The sequence below is a fragment of the Mesoplodon densirostris genome, chromosome 16 (assembly GCF_025265405.1).
Source record: "Mesoplodon densirostris isolate mMesDen1 chromosome 16, mMesDen1 primary haplotype, whole genome shotgun sequence".
NCBI lineage: Eukaryota > Metazoa > Chordata > Mammalia > Artiodactyla > Ziphiidae > Mesoplodon > Mesoplodon densirostris.
The window spans coordinates 54,151,691-54,176,854 of record NC_082676.1 but is presented as its reverse complement, the minus strand read 5'-3'; the positions used below and the strand labels follow the sequence as shown (position 1 = coordinate 54,176,854).

The 25,164-nt window shown below is 48.4% G+C and overlaps 1 protein-coding gene across 1 annotated transcript in view; it reads left to right on the top strand.

The window, feature by feature from the left end:
- Positions 1–4,077: 4,077 nt before the first annotated feature.
- ABCC1 (ATP binding cassette subfamily C member 1) overlaps positions 4,078–25,164 on the top strand; it is a 136,090-nt gene continuing 115,003 nt past the window's right edge. Inside the window, exon 1 of the mRNA XM_060079349.1 lies at positions 4,078–4,185. Coding sequence (XP_059935332.1) covers positions 4,138–4,185 — 48 coding nt within the window. The 5' untranslated portion in view covers positions 4,078–4,137. The remainder of the gene's footprint in view (positions 4,186–25,164) is intronic.

Here is a 25,164-nt window from a genome sequence, read left to right as displayed (position 1 = left end):
TGTGGAAATATCTTTTCAAGTTCCTGCTTTTACTTCTTTTGGGGGTCTACCCAGAAATGGAATCGCTGGATCACATCCAGTAGGATTTTGTACTAAGCACGATAGGAGGCCAGGGGGGCTTTATGCAGGGGTGTTGCTTCCTTGCTTTAATAGGACTCCTCTGGTTGCTGTGTTGAGCTCTGATTGCAGTGGGGAGGGACAGGGATGGGGAGACCAGGCAGGAGGCTGTTACAGCCGTCCAGGTGAGAGACAGCAGTAGCTGGAAGATTCCGGGATGGCTGGGGAGGCCTATACGGAGCAAGTAAATTAGATGATTACAAATAGTGAAAAGTCCTGTGAAATAAATGAACAGGAACATGGTACTCTGATTTCAGGAAAAAACAAAAAGGATCTCTCTGGCATTCTTGATATATGATTCACTCAACTCATGGTCTACCAGGGCTGCTGATGCTTGAAATCCAGATCCCGCATTTTCACCATCAATTTATTTTGTTCATTTTCATTGAGTGGGTTTGGCCCAGGGTCCAGAGCTGCTGGGTCTGAGGGTGTTCATTACTGTACTTGAGCCACAGGTGGGAAGGAAGGGGCTTGGAAAGAAGGGTCGGGGAAGACTTGTGAGTCTGTGGCTGAAAAAGAAGTGCAGAGAGGGTTTGGTGGTTAAAGTAGGGCTGAGTCTCCTCTCTGCCACAACCCAGCTGTGGGGTCATGGGCAAGTTATCTCATCCCTCTAACCTTCAGTTTCTGCTCCTGGAAAATGGTATCCTCATTCATTTGGTCTGTCGTCTGCTTGCTTCTCACGAAGGCAGAGATCTTTGTTTTGTTTACCAAAGTGTCTACAGCACCTACATGGTAGGCCCCAATACATATTTTTATTTTATTTATTTATTTTCTATTTCAAATTTTCGTGTAAGGTATAACTTTTTTTTTTTTTTTTTTGGCTGCACCGTGTGGCATGTGGGATCTTAGTTCCCCGACCAGGGATTGAACCTGTGCCCCCTGCAGTGGCAGCACAGAGTCCTAACCATTGGACTGCCAGGGAATTCCCTAAGGTATAATTTTTACAAAGCAAAACATAGCAAACTTAAGTGTCCAGCTCAATAAATTTTAAAATGTGTGTGTGTGTGTGTAAACCATCTAATGACCACCAGATCAAGTTATAGAACATTTCCAGCTTTCCAGCAGGCTCTCTTGTACCTCGTCCTAATCACATTCCCTAAAGGTAACCACTATTCTGACATCAATCAACATTTATTAGTTTTTGCCTGTGCTTGAACTTCATCTAAATGCGATCATGAAAAATGTACTCTTTCATGTTTGGCTTCTTTTGCTCCTTATTATGTGTCATGAGATTTGTCCATAATGTTACCTGCATTAGTAATTTGATCTTTTTATTTTTTTGCTGTGTCACGTCACAATTTATTCATCTTTTTGACTGTTGATGGACAGTCCGGTTATTTCTAGTTTTGGGCTATCTGGACATTTTTGGTAGATGTCTTTTTTTTTTTTTTTTTTGCGGTACACAGGCCTCTCACTGTTGTGGCCTCTCCCGTTGCGGAGCACAGGCTCCGGGCGCGCAGGCTCAGCGGCCATGGCTCACGGGTCCAGCCGCTCCGCGGCATGTGGGATCCTCCTGGACCAGGGCATGAACCCGTGTCCCCTGCATCGGCAGGCAGACTCTCAACCACTGCGCTACCAGGGAAGGCCCTGGTAGATGTCTTTTGATGGACAAAAGCACTCCTTTCTCTGGGAAAGGAGTGGAATTGCTGTGTCACCATGTAGTTGTATGTTTAGCTTTAGCAAAGATTGCCAAATGGTTTTCCAAAGTGGTTGAACCAATTTACACTTCCACTAACAGAGGGTGAGTTTCGGTTGTTCTGCATTTTTGCTAAGACTTGGCGTTTTCATTTCAGTCATTCTGGTGGGTGTGTAATGGTATTTCACTGGGATCTTAATTGCATTTCCCTGATGACTAATGATGTTGAGCACCTTTTCATAAAAATAAATATTTGTTGAAATAATGGATGAATAAAGAATTTGAATAAAAATAGAAAGAAATCTGACCATCTCGTACCCCGCTTAAAATCCACAAATGGCTCCCCATCACTCGTGCGGCCAGGCTGAAACCCCTCCTCCAGCCAACAAGATCATGCATGCTCTGGCCCCTCCTGATCCCTCCTGCCCCAGATGAGTCCCTTCTGCTTCTGTCTCTGATTCCTGCCACCCAGACTGTCTTGCTCTGTCCTGCTTCATGGTTTTCCATAAGCTGTTTTCTTCATCCCAGAACACAGCCCAGGCCTCATGAAACCAGACTCATCACTTGTATCCCAGTTCAAAAGACCCTTCCTCCAGGAAGCCTTCGCTGACTTCCACTGCCAGTAGGCCAGGACCCTTTAAAATGCTCTTACTCCCACTTTTTCTTCCTAGCTTTTATCATAGCTGTAAATACACTTTATGTGATTATTTGATTAACCTGTTCCCCTCCCATTAAAAAAAAAACACTTTAACCCCCACCCCCGCAAGAAACCCCAACACTTTAAATTAAGCTCCATAAGAGCAGCAACTTTGTCTTGTTTCCAGCAAGACCTGGCATATAGTAAATGCTCCGTAAGTACTTGTTAAATGTATAAATGTCAAAGCAACAGCCCAAAGAGCATTATAACCTGAAAGTAATTATCCCATAAAAACTCACTCACCCTGAGGGGAACCTGGGCCAATAAAAAAAATCACAGAAAACAATCCTATCTCCCTCGCTCCCTCCCTCACTAGGTCCATGGCAGGGCAGTGGCAGGGGGAGGGGGGGCGGTCTCAAGTTCAATCACTGTTCCTGTTTTATTTGGTGCAGTGTGGTGCAGTGTGGTGCAGTGTGTGTGTGTGTGTGTAATGGAAACCATACATCAGGCAGGGGATTAAGGAGGAAAGTTTGGACTCCCAGGCCCCAGGCCCAGCTTCTGTCACTGGCTGCCTGTATATTAAAAAGAGACACTATAGCAAGATGGTTAGCATTATAGATTCCTCCCTTCCCGATCAGTCAGCTTGGATTCAAAGTTTGGTTCAGCCACTTACGGTCTACATAATCCCTGACTCTGCCTCAGTGGGCCTCAGTCTCCTCAACTGTAAGATGGGGATAATACTAGTACTTACCTCTTGGGGTTCTTGGGAGCATTACACATGTTAATTCATGTTCATTGCTAACAACTCAGCCTTAGGAAGCCCCATGACTGTGAATGCTTGTTAATTATTACTGTATCTCTAGTCCTCAGTTTCTTTACCTCAAAGGTAAGGATCAATCATCTGATTATTTCCTAAGTGCTGCAGAAAAGGGAGAAAATGTCAAAGCTGCTTTGCCCACAGCTGTTTGGGTTGGAGATCGGAGCCTTCAGGCTATGAGTGCTCTGGAGTCAGACTGGTCATGGGTTCCAATCCCACTTTTGCCACTTGCCAGCTGTGAGACCTTGGGCAAGTCGCTTCACCTCTCTGAGCCTCAGTTTCTCCACCTGTAAAGCGTAGATTAAATAGAGTATCCACCTCCTACTGTTTCTGCGTCAGCTCTGGAGTCAGCGGGCTGGGTAAGCCCGGTGACCCTGGAGAAGTCACTCAAACCTCTCTGCCTCTTGTTTTCTTCCTTCATGAAAAGGGAGTCATAACAGTGAGGGTACAGTGAGGACGCAGCTCCGGTGTCTGGCACTCTCCTGGCTCACAGATGGATCAGTACATTCTATTTCCCCGGTTGTTTCTATGACTATTGCTGTCGTCGTCGTTGTTGTTGTTACAGAAGAATTTGAAAACTGGTCGCGGGGTCTGGGCGCAAAGGTCGCGGCCGCATCTGCAGCGGCCTTCCCCGGGCCTCCTATGAGGGGGTAGGATCGGGCGCCCGAGGGTCCGGGGCCAACCAGCCGGACCGGCGACGTTGAAGCCTCCCGCCGCGGCCCAAGCGGGCCGGACGAGGTGAGCGGGGCGGGGCCGTGCGGGGCGGGGCCGCCGCATCCCCGTGACGCGCCAGCCAACCAGGCGGCGTTGCGGCCCCGGCTCCCTCCGCCGCTGCCTCCCGCCCTCGCAGCCGCCGCCGCCGCCGCCGCCGCCGCCGCCAGCAGCCGGGCCAGTCCGTCCGCCGCTGCCCGCCGTGTCCGAGCCGGCCGCATGGCGCTCCGCGGCTTCTGCAGCGCCGATGGCTCAGACCCCTTCTGGGTAAGTGCTCGGCGGCCGCCTGGGCCGCGTGGGGCCGGCGGCGGGGAGCGGGAGGGAGGGAGGGAGGGAGGCCGGCGGGCGGGGAAGCAGGCGGGTGGGGGGAAGCGCCGGGTAGGGCGGGCCGGGCCCGCAGCTCCGGGGACCCCTGCCGCCCCGAGCGCCGGGCTCCCCACCCTGCAGCTGGCCTGGGGGCTCCGCTCCCCATCCCGCCCGCGGCCGGCCCCTTCGGGAGTGCTGCTGATGGGGGAAAACTTGGGTGACTCGGCTCCGGGGAAGCAGGGCGTTGGGGAGGGGTTGCCTATGCCCGGCTCTGGGGCTTTTGGGGAAAGGTGAGGGGCCAGAGCCTGGGAGAGGGGGCTGAAAAGAGGGGCCCTTTCCGCTCTGGGGTTCCCTTTTCGATTAAAAATAACCTGCCGGGGAGGGAGGCGCCAGAGGTGGGGGGTGTCTCGCTGCTTAAGTTCCCCCATCTCCTTTGTGGGTTGGAGCCCCCTTTTCGCAAACACCCCGTTACCAAAGGGCTGAGCTGGGGAAGGGCTCAGGCTGTGGAAAGGGGCTTCCAGCGACTGGGTTGAGGTTTTCCCCCTCCCCACTTGTTTTGCATGAACATTAGTCTCCTGTGGTTACAAATTTTTTTGTCATCTTTTACTTTCCTTTTGCTTATACTTTGAGGGGAGTTTGGGGGAACAGGGGGAGAATTAGGGAAGTTTGAGGAACAGCCAGGAAAGAAGGTAGGGCTGCTCACCCCTGCTCTGACTTGCCTGACCCTGGGGTCAGGTTTGGGGAGCAGCTGAGGATGCCCAGTATCCTGGTACCAATGGGCGTGCCATTCCACCCCTGAAACGTGAGGCTCGTCTCTGTGGGGACCCCCACCTCCAGGTTTCTTCTGAATGTCCGTTGCTGAGCCTGCTGAGTCTTCTGAGTGCATTCTCTGTGGTTTAATCCCCAGTGTCTTGGGCTTTAGTTTCCCAGTAATGCTATTTGCCTCTTTGTTACAGGAAGCACTCGTGTCCCACCATCTTGATTTTTGGTAAACACAGAATGCAGTTCTGGACAGGATAGTTTTCCCACTTTTGTTTAGGAATCAGGAGAGGGAAACACCCTTGGTTCTTTGGAGCCAGTGATTAGCATCCAAAAATACCTTCTTGTTCTGTTTTGTGGTCCTCTCCTTGCAGGCTGCATTTGGAGTGTTGAAAAGTCATCCTTGAGGGCCCCGTGGGAAAGGCTTTATTTTGGGGAGGTATCAGTTGGTAGAATAACAAAACACTTCTGGGTATGTCTCACATTTTCAGGCCAGTGGGATCAGAGATTTACTCTGGGGCTGGAAATAATCCAGAGCTTTGCACTCAAGGTCCAGGACTAATTGGAGAGCAGACTTATTTGCAAAGTAGGGTTGTACTTAGCAGAGAGAGGAAAATCTGAGGAGTCCTTGCTCCCCATACCTGGTGTAACAACAGCAAGATGATTTCTGCAAGAATCAGATGGGATCTGGTCTAGTGTTGGCTGTGAATACTGGAGTATTTCCTTGTTTATTTTCTTCTCATAAATTGCAGAGGGGAAAAAATAGGTGACCGTAAATTAGATTCTGCACCAGGGTGTATTTTATTGATGGCAACTGGCAGTTGATGTCTAGTCAGGTTTTCCAAAGTCGACTGGGTTTGGGGGTGTCCTCCGTTATTTAGCTGAAGAAGCTCATCCGGGGAAACAGTTGTGTTTTTTCTCCTGCAAGGACTTTTGCTACAGAAGTTGCCAGGTGGTTAGCTTTCCCTTCTGCCAGGCCCTGCATCTTTCCCCAGTCTTTGGCCTTGTAGACTTTCCTCTGCGCTTCCTCCCTCTGGATTTGTGGACTTGCTGGATGTCCCAGTTTCTGGAGGTGCCCTGGAACCAGAGTTTGAGAGTAGCCAGCTGGGGCATGAGAACTTCCAGGTAGCAGGAGAAACCAAATGTAGTTGAAAGCAGGTGACTTCTTTGTTTTCCAGGGCACACACTCAAGGCCAGGAGAGACTGTGTGACCTTGGGCAAGCCAGTGTGCCTCTCTGTGCCTCAGTTTCCTCATCTGTAAAGTGGGGGTGGGGACCCCCAGAGTCTCAACCTCATGCGGTTGTTTTGAAAAGTAAATGAGTCCATCTTTGCAAGTGGCTCAGCCTGTGCCCTGCACGGAGTTAAGCAATGGTTATTGTTATTCTTTCCAAAGATGAAGTTGTGTGTTTCAAATTGCTTGTCCATCCTTTGGACCCACTTTTTCTTCACCTGGGGCATGGGATTGGGCCACCCACCCAGTCATGCCTGCCTCCTCCCTTGACCAAGGTCATGTGTTTAGAAATCAAGGCGACTAGCCCACCTGAGACTCTAGTCAGAGCTTTGTTCCTGGGCCAGTGTCTGCCTCTGAGCCCCAGGAAATGGCCAGAAAAACCAGCACGTGGAAATAGCCCGTGGTGAGTGTTTGGCTGACTTCCCACCTTCACCCAGGCAAATGCTCTGGGATGGAAAAAGAGGAACTTGGTTATCTAAATGGAAAATAGGGGCTGAGTTCCCCAGCGCTGGGTTTGCCTTTGTTTTTTTTTTTTTTTGAGGGTGGTTGTAGGGGGGTGGGTAGGAAGGACTGTTGTGTGGCTGATGTTTAAATGATGGTTGGGAAAATGGGCACGGGCCTCCCCTTGCAAGTTAATTTTTTAAAAAAATTTGTTTATTAATGTGTTGCATGTCCAGTGTAGAAAAATCAGAAAATGTCGAAAAGTAAGTGACAAGTCAGTAAGCAGTGGAGTATGGCGGCTCTGAGCAGTGCTCACATCCCTGGGGTTCAAATCCTGGCTCTGCAGCTTGGGCGAGTTACTTCCCCCTCCATGCCTCAGTTTCCACGTGTGTATAATGAGGATGGTAACACGGTATCAAGAGAATCCTTGGCAGGTGCTTAGAATGTTGCTGCTTGGTATACAGTTAGCACTTAGTACATGTGAGCAGTGCAGCAACTGGAATTTTCTAGTTAATTTTTGCTGCTGTACCTGCTGCTGCTGGGGATGAACAGAAGTGGCGGACCTGTGTCATGGTTCATGGAGTCCTGCTAATATGTGGTCCTGGTGCTGATATTTGCCACGAAGCTGCCCTGAACCGTCTTCCACCTGAGTAACCCCCTGAATATTCAATTTAGCTGCTAAAGGGTGGGAGAAAAGGAGTATTTTAGAAACCATTTGAAATTCTTCTTGGGGTAAGGTCTGACCTTGGGGTCAGTCTAATTCCTGGCGTAATTAGCTCCCTTAGGCTTTACAACAACGTAGAATGAGCGGATTTATTTTTCCCCCATCCTTCACATTTTCTATGGGTTTTTAGACGCATCACTGTGCCTTCCTCCACCTTCCTCTACGCCCCTCCTTCCATCCTCCTCTCTCCCTTGCGGATTAGAGCCAAAGGGCCCCTGGAACTGATGGGGTCTTCCCCTCCGTCCACCCCACTTCATGCATGTTGAATCTGAGGCCCAGAATGGCAGCGTGACAAGGCGGATGGCTTTAGGAGGAGAAAAGCCATTTGAGAGGCTAGGGCAGGACAAGGGCTAGTTCAGGGTTCCTGGGTTCCCCTCCAGCCTTGCAGAACGAAGCCCCAGTGACCCAACAACAAAGGAGCAGTGATCTTCTCCCAGCTGGACCAGCTCTGTTTGTGATAGTCTTGGAGGAGCCTCACATTTGGAACGCAGTGGTGGATGGAAAATCTCTTTCCATTCGTGTTCTCAACTTTTTGGAACTAATGTCTCCACCTGGGTGTCTCATGGGTGGCTCCAGTTTACCGCGTCCCACGTGGAACTTCGAGCCCGCTCACTCCAGCCCTCCCCGTCTCAGTTGATGGCAGCCCTGTCCCCAGAGGCTCAGGCCCAAACCCTGCATCATCCCTGACTCCCCACCTTTGCCTCCCGTTGCACAGCTGATCTGTCAGCAAATTCTGTTGCCTTTTCCTTCAGAATGCCTGCTTCTCACTGCCTCTCCAGCTACTGCTCTGGCCAGAGCCACCACGGGCTCAATCCTGCATTTGGATGTTCCCGCCTCAGTGCGTTCCCTGCTGCCCTCCTTGGCCCCCACAGTCTGGTCTCAACCCCGCAGCCAGAGGGCTCCTGTTAAAGACAGAGGTCACATCCTCTCCGCCTTCTGCTCAAGACCCTGCAGGGACGCCCCACTTCCCCTCAGGGAAAAAGCCAGAGGGCTTAGAGAGGCTTACAAGGCCTGACAGCATCTGGTCCCCTCACCTCTCTGACCACATCACCTGGTACTTTCTGCCTCCCTCACACTGCCTCAGGGCCTTTGCAATTGCTGTTTCCCCTGCCCAGAATGCTCCTGCACCTTCAAATCCTTGTTCAGATGTCACCCCAGACAGCCTTTCCCTGACTCCCTGCCACTTCCTTGTATTCCCAGTACTCTGGCTCCTCCCAACCCCCCCACCCCAACCCAGTATGTACCGCCATCTACACCAAATCTTTTTTTTTTTTTTTTGTGGGCCTCTCACTGTTGTGGCCTCTCCCGTTGCGGAGCACAGGCTCCGGACGTGCAGGCTCAGCGGCCATGGCTCACGGGCCCAGCTGCTCCGCGGCATGTGGGATCCTCCCGGACCGGGGCACGAACCCGTGTCCCCTGCATCGGCAGGTGGACTCTCAGCCACTGTGCCACCAGGGAAGCCCTACACCAAATCTTTTACTTATTTATTTTGTTTACTCCCTGTAAACTTTCACCAAAAGGTCAACTTCACAGGGGCAGGGGTTTGCCTCTGCTGTGTAATCCCAGCACCTGGAACAGTGCCTGGAACATAGTAGGTGTTCAGTAAATATTTATTGAAGGAATGAATGACATGAAGCTTTGGAGTGGCTTGTGAGCTGGGTTGAAACCTCTTTCCAGAGCCCTCTAAGGATGAAATAGTCCCTTACCTCTTTGGAATGGATTCTCAGGTAGAACAAGCCTTCCAGCTTCCACATCCAACTGCTTATATTTTGTCTTGCAAAGGTCAGAACTGAGTCTGGTCCATCTCTTTTTCCAGGACTCAGAGCCTGGCACACTGTAGGCACAATTAACATTTGACTTTGAGTGTCTGAGGTACAAGTTCCTTGGGGGGAGTTAGATCTAGCCCACTAGTGTGCTGCTTTGGCTTTATTTTAATGTTGAATTACTGTGATTGCTAATATTTATAGATGGGAAGAATTCACAGAAAAATCTGCATTTCTGACTTTTGAAAAATCAGATCTGATTGCACAAGGGCCCGTGTTTGTACGTGGTGGTGGTCAGCTGGGACTGCCCCCTCCAGAACAGGCCTGCTGGCCCCAGATTGCCGCAGTCCCTGCTCCTCCTTATTGCAGCTTTAATTCGTAGGCCTGGTGTCCGTTGCCTTTTTTCTTCGCGCTTTCTTATTACCTGGTCTGCTTCCCTCACTGATAGACCCCACCTGGCACCCAGAGGCATTTGAGTCGGCATCTCCTGCTTTGAAGCCCGGCCTTTTGGTGAGGTGACTGGGGCCGCTCTGGCTCACTGGTTTGGTGCTGCTCTAGCTTGGTCATGTTGGCAGGAGGGGGATGGATAAACAAATGAGCAATGCCTGGGGAATTTGAAGCAAGCGTCTAGTTTGTGATGTTGGCTCCAGATTTTCATGGTGGGATAAGGTCTAGATTTCATCAGATCTTAATGGTCAGTAAAACTCTAGCCCATAAAAACTTACCTGAACGTTTTGCCAAAAGAAATAAAGGGCTAATGAAATGGATTGAGATAATGACAAGGACTTGAACATCCTGAGGCGAGTGTTTCCCCCAACCTGGCGTGGTAACTGAGACAGCGTCTCTTCCGGTGGAGATGTGGAACCCCTGCTTCCCTCTTGAAGGCTGAGCAGTGAGGAAGCCAGCGTGGGGGAGGGGTGGTAGGTGTGGAGCAATTTCTCGTCCTGGGCACTCTTGACCTTTTGGTCCAGATAACTCCGTTGTGGGTCTGCCCTGTGCGCTGTGGGCTGTTTGGCAGCATCCCTGGCCTCTACCCACTAAATGCCAGTAGCACCTCCCTGCTGTTGTGACAACAAAAATGTCTTCAGATGTTGTCAGACGTCTCCTGGGTGGCAAAGTCCCACAGCCGTTGTTGGGGAGGAATCCGGAGAAGAAATCTGGGGCAAGACTTTTGCCTCAGCCCTCCTGCATTTCCTTAAGTTTTTTTTGTTGTTGTTTTTGTTTTTTTGCGGTATGCTGGCCTCTCATGTGGGATCTTCCTGGACCGGGGCACGAACCTGTGTTCCCTACATCAGCAGGCGGACTCTCAACCCCTGCGCCACCAGGGAAGCCCTCCTTAAGTTTTTAGCCTGTTGAACCTCTCCCGTAATTGGCTTATTGGGGTTGCTGTGGAGAAGCTTAATGAGATGTTAAGGAGGTTAAATTCCAATTAGCTAGAGAAGCGATTGCAGCCGTTTCCATGCTGTTTGCCGCTTTCCACCCAGGGCTTTTCTCCATTTGGGTTGGAAGTGGGGTTTCTGACGGCTCAGTCCCAGGGTGAAGTGCTGGTCCTTAGAGGTCAGCTTTTTTTTTTTTTTTTTGCGGTACGCGGGCCTCTCACTGCCGTGGCCTCTCCCGCTGCGGAGCACAGGCTCCGGACGCGCAGGCTCAGCGGCCATGGCTCACGGGCCCAGCCGCTCCGCGGCACGTGGGATCCTCCCGGACCGGGGCACAAACCCGCGTCCCCTGCATCAGCAAGCGGACTCTCAACCACTGCGCCACCAGGGAAGCCCTAGAGGTCAGCTTTGAAGCACTGCTCCTTCATCTTAAACTGCCCCAGGATAGGTGGACAATTACAAAGTTGAGATTCTACTTAAGTTTCCCTTTGATTTAATTGTGGGGTTTCATCTCCTGGAGGAGGTTGCCAAGTTCTGGAAAATGGGTTCTAGGTGACCCAGGGAGGGCGGTATCCGGTACCCTCGGGGAATAATTCAGGTTTTATGAGGCTTTTTCCTTCCCTCTCAGTGAGTTGTCTCTCTGAGAACCTCCGTTTACCTTTTATTGGCCTCTTGGGTAACTATTTTTTTTTTTTTACATCTTTATTGGAGTATAATTGCTTTACAATGGTGTGTTAGTTTCTGCTTTATAACAAAGTGAATCAGTTATACATATACGTATGTTCCCATATCTCTTCCCTCTTGTGTCTCCCTCCCTCCCACCCTCCCTATCCCACCTCTCTAGGTGGTCACAAAGCACCCAGCTGATCTCCCTGCGCTATGCGGCTGCTTCCCACTAGCTATCTACCTTACATTTGGTAGTGTATATATGTCCATGCCATTCTCACTTTGTCACAGCTTACCCTTCCCCCTCCCCATATCCTCAAGTCCATTCTCTAGTAGGTCTGTGTCTTTATTCCCGTCTTACCCCTAGGTTCTTCATGATATTTTTTTTTCTTAGATTCCATATATATGTGTTAGCATACAGTATTTGTCTTTCTCTTTCTGACTTACTTCTCTCTGTATGACAGACCCTAGGTCCATCCACCTCATTACAAATAGCTCAATTTCGTTTCTTTTTATGGCTGAGTAATATTCCATTGTATATATGTGCCACATCTTCTTTATCCATTCATCCGATGATGGACACTTAGGTTATTTCCATCTCCTGGCTATTGTAAATAGAGCTGCAATGAACATTTTGGTACATGACTCTTTTTGAATTATGGTTTTCTCAGGGTATATGCCCAGTAGTGGGATTGCTGGATACTTGCTTGGGGATACCTTCCTCTCTGGAGAGCAGTTATCAAGTGCCTGCGTTTCCCCGGCACGGACAACTTGAGAGTGGTTTTCACAACACTGGAGTCGTTCTCCTGTTCTTCCCGCAACCTTTTCTCACTCGTTCATTTATTCAGTCTTTTATTATTAATTGATCACCTACTGTGTGCTGACACTGTTCTAGACACAGGGAATACAGCCATGAACAAGGCAGACGAGGCCCATGTTCTCATGGAGCTTACGCTGGGGGTGACTGAAATGATTTTGGGTGGTGGCAAGTGCTGCAAAGACGTGAACTGGGAAGAACTGGGGTGCAAGCTATGATAGGGGCATGTCCAGGGAAGGCTTTTTGGAGGAGGTGACCTTTGACCTTTGACCTGAATGGCAAAGCTGGCTGTGCAAGGGCTGGGGGAAGGGAGTCTCAGATAGAGGGAACAGCAGATGCAAAGACCCTGAGGTGCAGAGCCTGTCTCATGAAAATCTTGCCTGGAGCATTCTGCAAAAATCCATAAAGCACTAATAAAATGGCTTGTGGTAATAATAAGGGCTTGGAAATTCCAAGGAAGAAGCTCACTGCAGCTTGGCGAGAAGATGGAGCGTTACTTGCTCCCCGATAGTCATGGGCTTTTGATCCATTTAGGTTTGAATGAGTCTCAGGTTTATATTTTTCAATGAGTTTCATCTGTTTCAGAACCTTAGCTGCACCGTTCAGGGTCAGATCAAGTTGGGATTCCCCACTTGATTCCCCTCCAAAGCCTTTTCAGGACCCATTAAGATGATGAGGTGCTTTTCTTGCATGATTAAGATGACTTTCTATAGATTGCTAGAAAACTCTTCTTTTAAAACTAGATGTTGGAGTAAAGTAAGTCAGAAAGAGAAAAACAAATACTGTATGCTAACACATATATGGAATCTAAAAAAAAAAAAAAGGTTCTGAAGAACTAGGGACAAGACAGGAATAAAGACGCTGACATAGAGAAAGGACTTGAGGACACGGGGAGGGGGAAGGGTAAGCTGGGACGAAGTGAGAGAGTGGCATGGACATATATACACTACCAAATGTAAAACAGATAGCTAGTGGGAAGCAGCTGCATAGCACAGGGAGATCAGCTCGGTGCTTTGTGACCACCTAGAGAGGTGGGATAGGGAGGATGGGAGGGAGACGCAAGAGGGAGGAGATATGGGAATATATGTATATGTATAGCTGATTCACTTTGTTATAAAGCAGAAACTAACACACCATTCTAAAGCAATTATACTCCAATAAAGATGTTAAAAACAAAACAAGACTAGATGTTGAATTGGCCTGGAAGATCTTGCATGGTAACTTTTTTGATTGTGCTATTACTTCCAAAAAATTATCTTTTTAAAAAAGTTATAGGGCCTCCCTGGTGGCGCAGTGGTTAAGAGTCCGCCTGCCGATGCAGGGGATACGGGTTCGTGCCCCGGTCTGGGAGGATCCCATATGCCGCGGAGCGGCTGGGCCCGTGAGCCATGGCCGCTGGGCCTGCGCGTCCGGAGCCTGTGCTCCGCAACGCGAGAGGCCACAACAGTGAGAGGCCCGCATACCGCAAAAAGAAAAAAAAAAAAAAAAAAAGTTATCACTTTTTAAAAAAGTTATAAAAATCCCAGAATAGGGCTTCCCTGGTGGTGCAGTGGTTGAGAGTCCACCTGCCGATGCAGGGGACACGGGTTCGTGTCCCGGTCCGGGAGGATCCCACATGCCGCGGAGCAGCTGGGCCCGTGAGCCATGGCCGCTGAGCCTGCGCGTCCGGAGCCTGTGCTCCACAATGGGAGAGGCCACAGCAGTGAGAGGCCCGCATACCGAAAAAAAAAAAAAAAAAAAAATCCCAGAATAAAACTGTATTCTAGAAGAATATAAAGGGAAAGTAAAAGTTTCAGTACTTCCTCTCCCTGTGCTCTGTTTGCAGAAGTTGCCATTCATGGTAGTTTCTTGGGTGTCCTTCTAGAAAATTTCAGGCATATGCAAATATGTATGAAGGGTGAGGGGGTGGGGAGAGATTGAAAATGAGTATCTTTTTTTCCTCCCCAAATAGTTTCAATTCTAAATAATGTTCTGTATCTGGCTCCTTTCACTAAGAAACCAGTGTTGATTTTCTTTACATGTTAAGTCCATGCAAATTGAAAGAAAAAGGGAATAATACTTTACAAGCCACACTTTCTTCTGTTAAGGACTGTGCTGTGTATTCACCCAGTCCTCCCTCGGTTGCTGTCAGGGTCCTTGGTTCCAGGTTTCAGTGTGATGAACGGTGCTGCCACGAGCACTCATCTTGGTGCTGTATGCAAATAGATGTAAATGACAAAGCAGAGTAAATCCCTACCCCCCCAGAAATTGCTGGGGTGGGGGATATGTGCATTTTGAAATATGACAGTTCTAATTGTCAGGTGGAGCTGTAGTTTATACTCCCAGTAATGGACTCACCAACATTTATTAAGCACCTGCTGTTTGTGGCATTTGAGAGCATTGATCAGGCTGGGAATTGACCAGGCTCATGTTGCTTCCCTGTGTATGAGAGGATTTCGCCCAGCGGAGTTAAACCTTACGTTCCAGTGGATTTGGTCCAGAGAATGATTGGTTTTGTTCTAGTTTTAAAAAGATATGTTTAAATTTTAAACGTTCTTTGACGTCTTTGTTGTTTAAAAAGTGCATCAACAATTTAACAACAGGTAAAAGTTTTACTCATAATCTAATGCTAATACAACTAATACATGTGAATACAACTAATGCATGCTAATACAACTAATACATGCTAATACAAGCTAATACAACTCGGATTTAATTTTTACATGTAAACTTTCTAGTTTCATTGTAGAGTTTTTTTGTTCCCAAAGTGATACTCCTTGTGAGAAAACAACATAGAGATATTTAAATAAAGCATTAACTCTCTCTCTAATCAATAACCAAGCTATACTTCCTGTCCTTTCTCTGTAATCATGGAAATGTTTATAAACATAAATAATATGCTTAAAAATAAAATGGGTTATGTTATAATCATCACTTTTTATTTTTGCTTAACATATGATACATGGCAATACATAGAATCTCACTAGTAATTCCTTACTGAATTGTATAATATAGATTTGCTATAATTAATTCACCCATTTCCCAGCTAATAACATCACTTGTGTTATTCCCCATTTTTTGTTTCTGTAAACAATGCTCCAGTGAACATTCTTGTACATGGGTTAAAATTATGTAAATTTTAGTTTTTAATGGGTATTGGCTGGTTGTTTTCCAGAAAAGTTGTAGCAAGTCCATTCCTAGTGACAGGGACTGAGAATTCCCATTTCTCTGCATCCTTCCTGGCACTGGACATAGCCGAATTCTGTTAATTTGATGGACAAAAAAGATATCTTTTTTCACCCACGTTTCCCTTAGAAGTTAGAAGCTGAGCATTCTACAACGTATTTCCTGGTGATTTGCGTGTTCTTTTCTGTGCGTGTCTTTCTTTCAGTGTCCTTTTTGTGCATCCTCACTCTGGTTTGCTTTTTCCTGTTAATTTGCGGGGCCTCTCAGTATATTGGGAATCTTGCCCCTTTGTCTATCATGTGTGTTGCACATAATTTTCCATTGGCCATTGTTTGTTGGTGTGTTAACATCCGATTCTTGTCCAGATTTTTATGTGGTTCTGCAGGTTGCACTTGTAGAGTGTGTACTATTTTCTATCCCACATTTTCATTTATTCTTGTAAGAATTTTCCCATGTTCCTGCACAACTTTTGTAATTATACCTTTAAATGTCCAAGCAGTAGTTCCTAGTATTGGTAGACTGTAATTTATATAATTATTGCCTGTGGTTTGACATTTAGGTTGCTGTTTCCCCCCTTCTTTTTTTTTTTTCTTTCACAGAGAACATGTAATGAATATCATATGGGTAGTGCCTGTTGACTTACTTTCTTAGAACATACTCTTAGGAGTGGAGTGAATATCTCAAATCATTGAAAAGGTTTTGTCCTACCTACAGCCTGGATTGTGTTTAAAAAAGTGGTGGCTCAATTCTAGCAGGGTCTCTCTAAGGGTGCCCAGCATTATGGTTGTTGTTTTTATGATTGTTAATAGCAGATGACAGGTGCATATTAATGGCAGTGCCTTCTGCAGTCCCTCTAATCAGCTTTATAAGGCTGGAGACCAGTGGCCCAGGGGAAAGCTGGAGCTGCAGGGTGCTGGGGAAGGTGACCTGCTAGTTATAATTTAGATTATCCAGGAGCCCTATGATAAGGCTTCTTCCTCAAAAACAGTTTCACTCACTCAGGGTCGAGGAGCAAAGACACGTGGTAGTTTAGGCTCTGAGGACTGCAGTTGTAGTGTAATGGGGCTCTCCCTTCTTTTACTTTTGTCCACTGAGATCCTTGTGGTCTAGGTGGACCACTTCACACTTGGTGCTGGGGTCAGGGCTGGCCCACTTCCAGCTCATTTGCATATCTGGTGGGGAGGGGTTAGAGAAATGGCCAACCCCCTCAGTCAGACCCTCTTTATTCCCAAAGAGGATATTAGTTGGGGGGGGGGGGCCCAAGCATTGACAGCTGAAGGCATGGGGATACTTGGGCGAGGAGAAGGTATAGCTTCAGAGAAAGCCAGGGACGTATATGGCTGGGGTCACGAGGCCAGGTTCAGGGGCCTGGGTGCGAAAATCGGTCCTGCCAGTTCTCAGTGTGCGACCTTGGGCCAGTTACTTCACTTCTGGGAGCCTCAGTGTCCTCATCTGTAAAGTGGGGATCATGATCATTCCGTGTATCTCACAGAGTTGGAAAGAAATGAGGCAAGATATAAAGGATGCTTAGCTAAGCGTGGCAGGCACTCGCTGTGGTTCTGCAGGAGGCTGGACAGGAGGGGACAGTGATGGACAGTTGGGGGCAGTGGAGTGGGGATTTCTGGTGTGGCACTTCTCTTCTGGTTTATCACCTCCTTGTAACCTCTGGGCCCATGCAGGCCTTGACAAAATCAGGATGGAGCCCAGAGCAATTTCAGGGATTCAGACTACCGGTCCCCAGCATCTGAGGATTTGGGCTAATTTGCCCAGTTGTTATGAGGTGTCTGTAGGGTGCCCGGGTCTGGATGAGGCATGCCAGGGTGTTGGGTGTCAGCTCTGAAATTGGGCTGATGGGTGGGGAAATTCATTCTGCAGATTTTCTTTGTAGTTGAGGATTAAGAAGACTTGCTTAAGTACTTAAATCCATGGCACAGGAGTGAAGGTGGGCTATGACAGCTGAGACTGCTGCCAGATGCATACTTGGGAAGTTCCAGGTTTTCAGTTACTGTAAAGATGGTCACGATTGAATTACTTAAAGGGACTTCTTTTCTCTTATGCTCTTCTTTGTCTGACATTACAAGAGGTCCAGTATAAAATGAAACAGTACAGGAACCAGTATAGTAGAATGTGAAAATCTTCCATAATTATGCTCTTCTAGAGATCACCTCTTACTGGCATTTTAATTTTCAGTCTCTTTTCTCCGCACGTCCCAAATATAAGATATTTTTTTAAAAGCAGGAACGGGATTTTCTGAAAAACATTCTTTTTTTTTTTTTTTTTTTTTTTTCGGTACGCGGGCCTCTCAGTGTTGTGGCTTCTCCCGTTGCGGAGCACAGGCTCCAGACGCGCAGGCTCAGCGGCCATGGCTCACGGGCCCAGCCGCTCCTCGGCATGTGGGATCCTCCCAGACCGGGGCACGAACCCGTATCCCCTGCATCGGCAGGCGGACTCTCAACCACTGCGCCACCAGGGAAGCCCTGAAAACATTCTTTATGTTTCAGTAACTGTGCATCTTGGATTCGACCCATTTTTAACTAACATATTTACTCGGAGGTGAAATGTCAACATGAGCCTAATTAAGTAATTTGCTAATAATTGTTTCCTCTCCAGGCGGTGGATAGCCTTGTTTTTTTAACTTCTATGTAAGGGAGATCTGGGAAAGATGTGAAGCAAGGTTGGGTGGGTGTCAGAGGGGCATGTTTTCCACCCTCTTAGATGCCCCTTGCAGGAGACAGAGACTCCGAGGGTCGGTGCGCCAAGACCGTGCGCTGTGCGCAGAGGACAGAGCTCTCACCCCTCGGCCCCGTAGCCTGGGCCCATTCAGGCAACATTCTCTGGGTGCTCTTGATTATCCTTGCACTGAACTTGATGCCGGGAGTCAAAGATGTGCAGAGCAGAGCTCCCTGCCACCTTTGAGTTCCAGTCTTATCTGGGGATTGAACAAATGAGTGGAAAATCATAGCTGTGCAGTGCTACGAAAGGAAGCTCTGTGATGTAGTAGGGGGTTTGATCTGATCCAACGAGGGAAAGGAGAGACTTCCTGAGCCTATATGATGTTATAGGTTTGGCTGTATGTGGCATAGACCCTAAACACAGTGGCTTAAGATAGAAGCTAAATTCTCTCTGGTGTAAAAATCCCACTTTGGTTGTGGCAGCTCTGTCCCTGGGGGTGTCAGGGACCCAGGCCCCTCCTGTCTTGTTGCTTTGCTGTCCCCAGGTGCTGCACACATTGTTGACCCAAGAATGTGTACCCCTGGGACTTCCCTGGTGGGCCAGTGGTTAAGAGTCTGCCTTCCAGTTCAGGGGATGCGGGTTTGATCCCTGGTCGGGGAACGAAGATCCCACATGTCGTGGGGCTACTAAGCCGGTGCACCACAACTACTAAGCCCGTGCACTCTGGAGCCCACACGCCGCAACTAAGACCCGACACAGCCAAAAATAAAATAAATAAATATTAAAAAAAAAAAAAGAATGTGCACCCACATGTCCACATTCCAGCCAGAGCGAAGGGGGCAGAAGGGTGCAACCCAGAAGTCACCCACATCACTCTGTTCACATCCCACTGGCCAGTACCTAGTCATGTGACCACATCTAGCTACAAGGGAGTCCGGGAAATGTAGTTTCTTTTCTGGACAGGCATGTGCCCAGCTGAAGATTAATTACTAGGGGTTCAGGAAGAGTGGGTATTGGAGTACAACTAGCAGTTTGCTACAGAGACAAAAGCAGAAGATAAGAGGGTTCTAGGCAGTGGAAAAAGCATGTACAAAAGCCCCAGCTTAACAAGGAAGACCAGTGTGGAGCTTGGAGAGAGGTGGGGCTGGCGTGAGGAGACAGACATGGACCTCTAGACTTGGATCCTCCAGAAAGTCTTGGTTGCTTGATTTTCTGCCTTTAGCACCAAGGCAGGGGTATTTTACATACAATCCTTACAGGCAGCTTCCTTTCTAGGTGTTGCAAAGAACCAATGACTGAATCAATTCTAGTCTTATTTATTTATTGGCTGTGGTGCACGGGATCTTCCTTGCTGAGCTCTGGCTTCTCTCTGGTTGTGGCGCTCGCTCAGGCTCCAGAGTACGTGGGCTCTGTAGCTGCTTCATGTGGGCTCAGTAATTGTGGCACATGGGCTTAGTTGCCCCACTGCATGTGGGATCTTAGTTCCCCGACCAGGGATCGAACTGGCGTCCCCTGCATTGCAAGATGGATTCTTAACCACTGGACCACCCGCGAAGTCCCCAATTTTAGTCTTTAGTCCTATTTTACTGGGTGACTTTGGTAAGAATTTATTTTTGTAAATAAAATAACATGCATTGAGTATTAATTCTATGTCAAGTAGTGCCTTCTTTGTAAATACTTTATTTTAGGCTCATGGTAATGCTGGGTATGTGCTCTTATGATCCATTATTTAGATGTGGAAACTGAGGGCACAGTTAAACTTGCCCATGTTCACACAACTGGCAAGGGTTGTAGACAGTGTTCAAAGCTTCCAGTTTGACCTCACTGTCTCACCCTCAGTCCCTTGTGTGTAGTCTTCTTGATTTTGACATTTATATCTCACTTCATACCTATTAGGATTGCATTTGGCTCTAAGGAACAGAAAGCGTAACTCCAGTGGCCTAGACCTAAAAGTATTGTTTTACACATCAGGAGGTCTAGTACCTCTGGCGGTTGCTGGCATTGGGTTAGTGACCCAGTGGTGTCAGGGCTGACACCATTTTCTTTGTCTTTCCCTCAGGCCCCAGCATGGCTGCCATCACATGTAGGTTGAATGTAGGGAGAGAGAAGGACCACACCAGCCTCATTTATCTCTTTTTATTCAGGGGAGTAAAAATCTTCCCTCAAAGCCCCTCTCCTGGTGCTATAGACTTCTGCTCATGTCTCCTTGGCTGGAGCTGGATCATATGACCACTTCTAGCTACTAGGGAGGCAGAGAAAGTGAGCATTTGGTTTTACGCTTCTTTAGCGGGAGACAGCGAGAGAGAAGGGAGCTGGGAAAGGCTGTTGAGGAAGCTAACCTGTAGTGTCTGCCACCTACTTATTTAGTACTTTTCTTTAAATAAGTTCACTTTTTTTTTTAAACCTAAATAAATTTATCCCCAAAGGAAGTTTCATGTCACTTTTGAATTTCTGTGAGTTTGCAGGTTGGTCATATTCTTGTATTTACCTAATAGCTGTTAAATATATGTCACCACTAAATGAAAAAATAGGATATTCTGCAAACTGCCTAGATCAGTGCTTCTCTCCTCCAGGCAGTTTTGGCCCCAGGGGACATTTGTCAACATCTGGAAACATTTTTGGATGTCACAACTGGAAGGAGGGTGCTCCTGGCATCCAGTGAGTAGAGGCCAGGGATGCTGCTAACATTGTACAATGCATAGGGAAGCCCCCCAATAACAAAGAATTATCGGGGCCCAAATGTCAAGAGTGTGAAGATTGAGAAACCCTTGCCCAGACTCAGTCCGCATGCTGCCATGTTTTGGGTAAGGCCATGATTTGCTAGTCACTTATCACTGTCTGTGTGATTCTGTTTTCTCCCGGGTGACAGTATATCGGTAACACTTTACATCTGTAGCCTGCTTGTACATTTCAGGCCTCTTCCCACAGCTAATCAGATCTCCAGCAAACCTGAGAAGTATACATGTGGATGTGAATTCAGCATGTTGCTGCTCCCCAAGTACCTTATAGAAATTGAGGAGAAGGGAGCTCATGGACCCAGAAGTGGTTGAAATAAAAACCCTTTTCCGAGGCAGATCCTATCTGAGTGTGTGTTTCAGGAAGAACACTGTGCTGGCAGAGAGGATTTCTCTCATGGGGCCAGGCAGAAACCGTGGCCCCTGGGAAAGGGCTGTACGCCCTTTGTTGAGTAGGAGGTTTTTATTGCCTCCTCTCTGCCTGGGTTTGGCAAAAACAACCTGGCCTGGGCAAGGGCCTGGGGAAGGAACTGTGGAGACAAGAACGCAGCTGGCAGGTGGAGATTATCAGATCAGGCTGCTGGGAGTTTTGCCCTAGGTGGCCTGGTCAGGTAGCTTGACAGTTACACTCATCCTCCCGCACCCCCATTAAAGTTACTTGAGTTGTTATGGAGCCGTGCTGAAGAGGTGGGGCAGGGTGGTGATTGCCTCTCTCCTAGGATTAGCTTGGCTAAGAAGTAAGGGCAGTTTTCACGTCTCCTTCTTGATTCTGGAAACTTAGGGAAAAGCCTCTTGCCATCCTTCATGGTGCAGTAAGATTAGAGAAGAGGCTGGGGCGTTGAGAGAGGCACACCACATCTCATCGAATCCAGGAGGCCGACAGCTGTGACATGCATCCCAATTTCAGGGATGCTAGGCTATGAAAACGTGGCCAGCAGAGATTGTAGGAGGCACTGATCTTGAGATGCAGATGATGTCACGTGACGAAACATGGGCCTTTGAATTGATGCAGTAAGATAATAGTTTCTATTTTCTTTCTGGCCGTGCAGCATGCGGGATCTTAGTTCCCCGACCAGGGATCGAACCCGTGCCCCCTGCAGTGAAAGCGCGGAGTCTTAACCACTGGACCGCCAGGGAAGTCCCAAGATAATAGTTTCTGATCCCTCCTCTTCTGTGTGTTATTGCTGTAGGTCCAGTGCTAAGTACAAGTGAAACCACAGCCTCCCTGCCTCATGGAGGCCAGTTGGGAGATGTTTAGGGGAAAATAGCAACACAGGGAGCCAGTGTAGCCTCCGCTCAGATCCTGGTTCTGCTTCTTGCCAGCAGTGTGACCTCAGTAAAGTGACTTTACCTCTCTCTGCCTGTGTTTTCTCATGTGTGCACAATGGTAGTGCCTGCCTCATAGAGTGCTAAAATTAAATGAGTTTATATACAGTTATGGTGCCAGTCCTATCACTGCGAAGTGCTTTTATTATGACTATTGCTCTCCATCGTTGTTATTACCATCGTCTTCATCATCATCATCGTTACACAGCAGTCCCTGCTCTGGTCCAAAGTGAAATCCGAGGATCTGGGAGGAAACAGAGGTGGAAAAAGTACAGGACAGTGATGTAGGCCCCTCGATGGGCCCCCAAGTTAGCCACCGTTGACTTCTGGTCTTCCGAGTAACACGGTCTCCTCGGTCCAAGTCAGGGAGCATTTTCATTCTGTGCCTCAGTTTCCGCATCCGTAAAATGGAGACTAGTGATAGGACCTGTCTCCTCATAGGTTTGTTTCAGGGATTAGATAGGTTGAGACTGTGCCTGGGGCTATTTAAGGACTTTCTATGAGGGTACCTAAACCTCTCCAGAAAAACAAGACCTCCCTTCCACCTTCAGCACCAAGCATTTCTGTGATGTGGGATCCTCCCCTAACCCTTAATCACAGCTCTTAGGTGGTTGCAGATGGTGTCACAGCTCTTGTTCTTGGTCTGCTTTCACATGCAGGTTAAAAACCCTCATCAGAGGGCGTAAGCCTGGGTGACCAGTGCCTGTCCCTCTCTGTTGGTGGCCTCTCCAGGGCTGGAGGTGGCCCCGGCTTTGGTTCGTGACAGCTGGGTCATTTTCAGCAGGATCCCCTGCCACTGTTTGCTCAACTCTTGCGTGCCTGGGAGCTTCCTGGTTGTCACTGAGAATGGCCCAGCATGTGAAAATTGTTCCTTTTCTTGCTGTTTGAGTTATTTCCTTTGGGCTTGTGCCCATAACTAGGATTGTTGGGTCACAGGCGGGGACAGAGTCTCTGGCTATTCTTTGCGCGTTTCTGGGTTGCTCTTCAGATAGATTTATTCGCCCCTTCTTTCATTTGTTGAACAAGTCTTTAATGAGCACCTCCTGTACGCAGGTGATAAAGGACATGATCCTGCTTTGGAGAGATTACAGGTAGGAGGGAAAGAGAGACACTTAGAACTCAAACGGGAAGTAGTTGATAGTGCAGACATGCAGGGCATTTGCAAAGCTCTGGGGACTGTGCTAAGCTCTTTATAAGTCCTAATGATTCTGTCCCACAGTAGTGGAGTAGAGACTGATGGGGAAATGGAGGCAGAGAGAGGTGATGTCACCCAGCTAGTAGATGGCAGAGCTAGTTTCAAACCCAGGCCATCTGGCTCGAGTCTGGTTGGTAACCCCTGTCCTGTGCTGCCCCATAAACATAGGGGCACTGAAGGAAATACATGGGGTTTGATCCTAGTGAAGAACCCGGGAGGGGGGCGCTTTAAACCGGTAGGCCTCTCCGGCATCGCTGGAAGGATGTGAAGGAGCTGGCCTGGCCAAGGGCATTCCAGGGCCAGAACAGCGGGTGGGAGCCCCCGAGGTGGGGAAAAACCTGGGTGAAATTGAAGGATAGTGGGGAGGCCATCACAGCTAGAGCATCAGAGTTCAGGGGGAGAGTATCATGGGCCAAAGTAGGGGCACGACCATGCCTTACAGGACCCGGTAAGACTGATGATCATAGCTAACAGTCACGGTGCTCATCAGTCCCAGACCCTGGACAGAACACTTTCCATTTAATCCTCAAGAACAGCCCTATGAGGTTAATAGACTGTTATCATCCCCATTTTACAGATGGGGAAACTGAGGCTCAGGGTGGTTATGTGACTTGCCCAAGATAATACAGCTCATATGTAGCAGAGCTGGGATGGGACCCCAGCTGTTTGGCCCAGAGTCTAGGCTCTCAAGGGTGGCACCATCTCCACTGTGATGGGAGTGTCCCTGGTTGTCACAATAGTGGCCTGTTGGACAGTAGCCATTGTGGGTGCTTCCAGGTCAGTGGCCATGGTAGGGGAGGACTCAGGTGGGCCAGAGTGGAGACTTTTCTGACAGACTGTCTCAAATGACTTTGACTAAGCCTGGAGCAAGACAGATGAAAGAAAGTCTCCTTGGGGAGGCTTCAGCATTCTGGCACATGGCTTTATGAGCTGTTATCCTCACTCAGACAATGATAATGACACCAACAATAATAGTGGCAGTAATAATATAGTAGAAGTAAGCAGCAGCAAGTTCAACCTCCAGTGGCCACCCCCTCCCCTAACACTGGTTTTTTTTGTTTGTTTGTTTATTTATTTGTGCAGCATGTGGGATCTTAGTTCCCCAACCAGGGATTGAACCTGTGCCCCCTGCAGTGGAAGTGCGGAGTCTTAACCACTGGACCTCCAGGGAAGTCCTGTAACGTTGAGTGTTTGGTCCAATGAGAGATGAGTGGCTCAAAGTCAGAGAGGTGGAGTGACTCCCCCAAGGCCACACAGCCAGGAAGCGGTGGTGATAGGATTCAAGGCCTTTAGCTCCAAAGCTTGTGCTTTTGGCCATCGAGTTGTGGTCCTCTTCAGCAGTGCCTGTGATGCTTCTTGGCGTGGATGCGGAGCACAGGGTTCAGATTTCAGTTGGGAGTAGAGACCTTGGGACGTGGAGATGGGCGAGCCGGGACACTCTGCGTTGGAAGGCTCTGGGGCAGGGGACTATGACAGGATGTCTCCAAGGGATTGTTTTGAGGTGGCTTTCCCAGTTTCCTGTTCTTGGCCCTATTCAAGAGAAGGGAATGAAAAGAGTAAGCCAGGAATTTTCTCTCTCGGTTTCACAATCCCTTGGAGCTTTTGCAGCATATAGGTGATGCAGCACTTTCTTGGTGAGAACCCTACGTGAACCTCCCCTTTGCTTTGCTTAACTTGTTCAGGCCGTGGCCTGTCCTCCCAGTCCTGTTTGTCACCCAGTCCCCTCCTGGCACTTTGTTCCACTCACATGCCCTAAGCTTGTCCAGCAACTGCCTTCCATCCTGCCATGTCCCCCTCTTAGAACACCGTTCCCTCCTGTCTCCATATTGGCAAATCTGGGCCCCCTCCCCTTAGATTTTACCTACTTCAAGAAGACTGCTGAGTTCTCAAGTGGACATAACAACAATGACAATAACTTCCACTAATAGAGTGGTCACTGGGTACCCGTCTGTTGTCACATGTGTATTTTCTCAGGGAGGCAGGACCTGTAGCAGTGAACCAGCCTGCCTGCGTTGAAGTCTGCTTTGGCCACAAGGCTGTGCCACCTTGGGCAAGTTCCTTTACCTCTC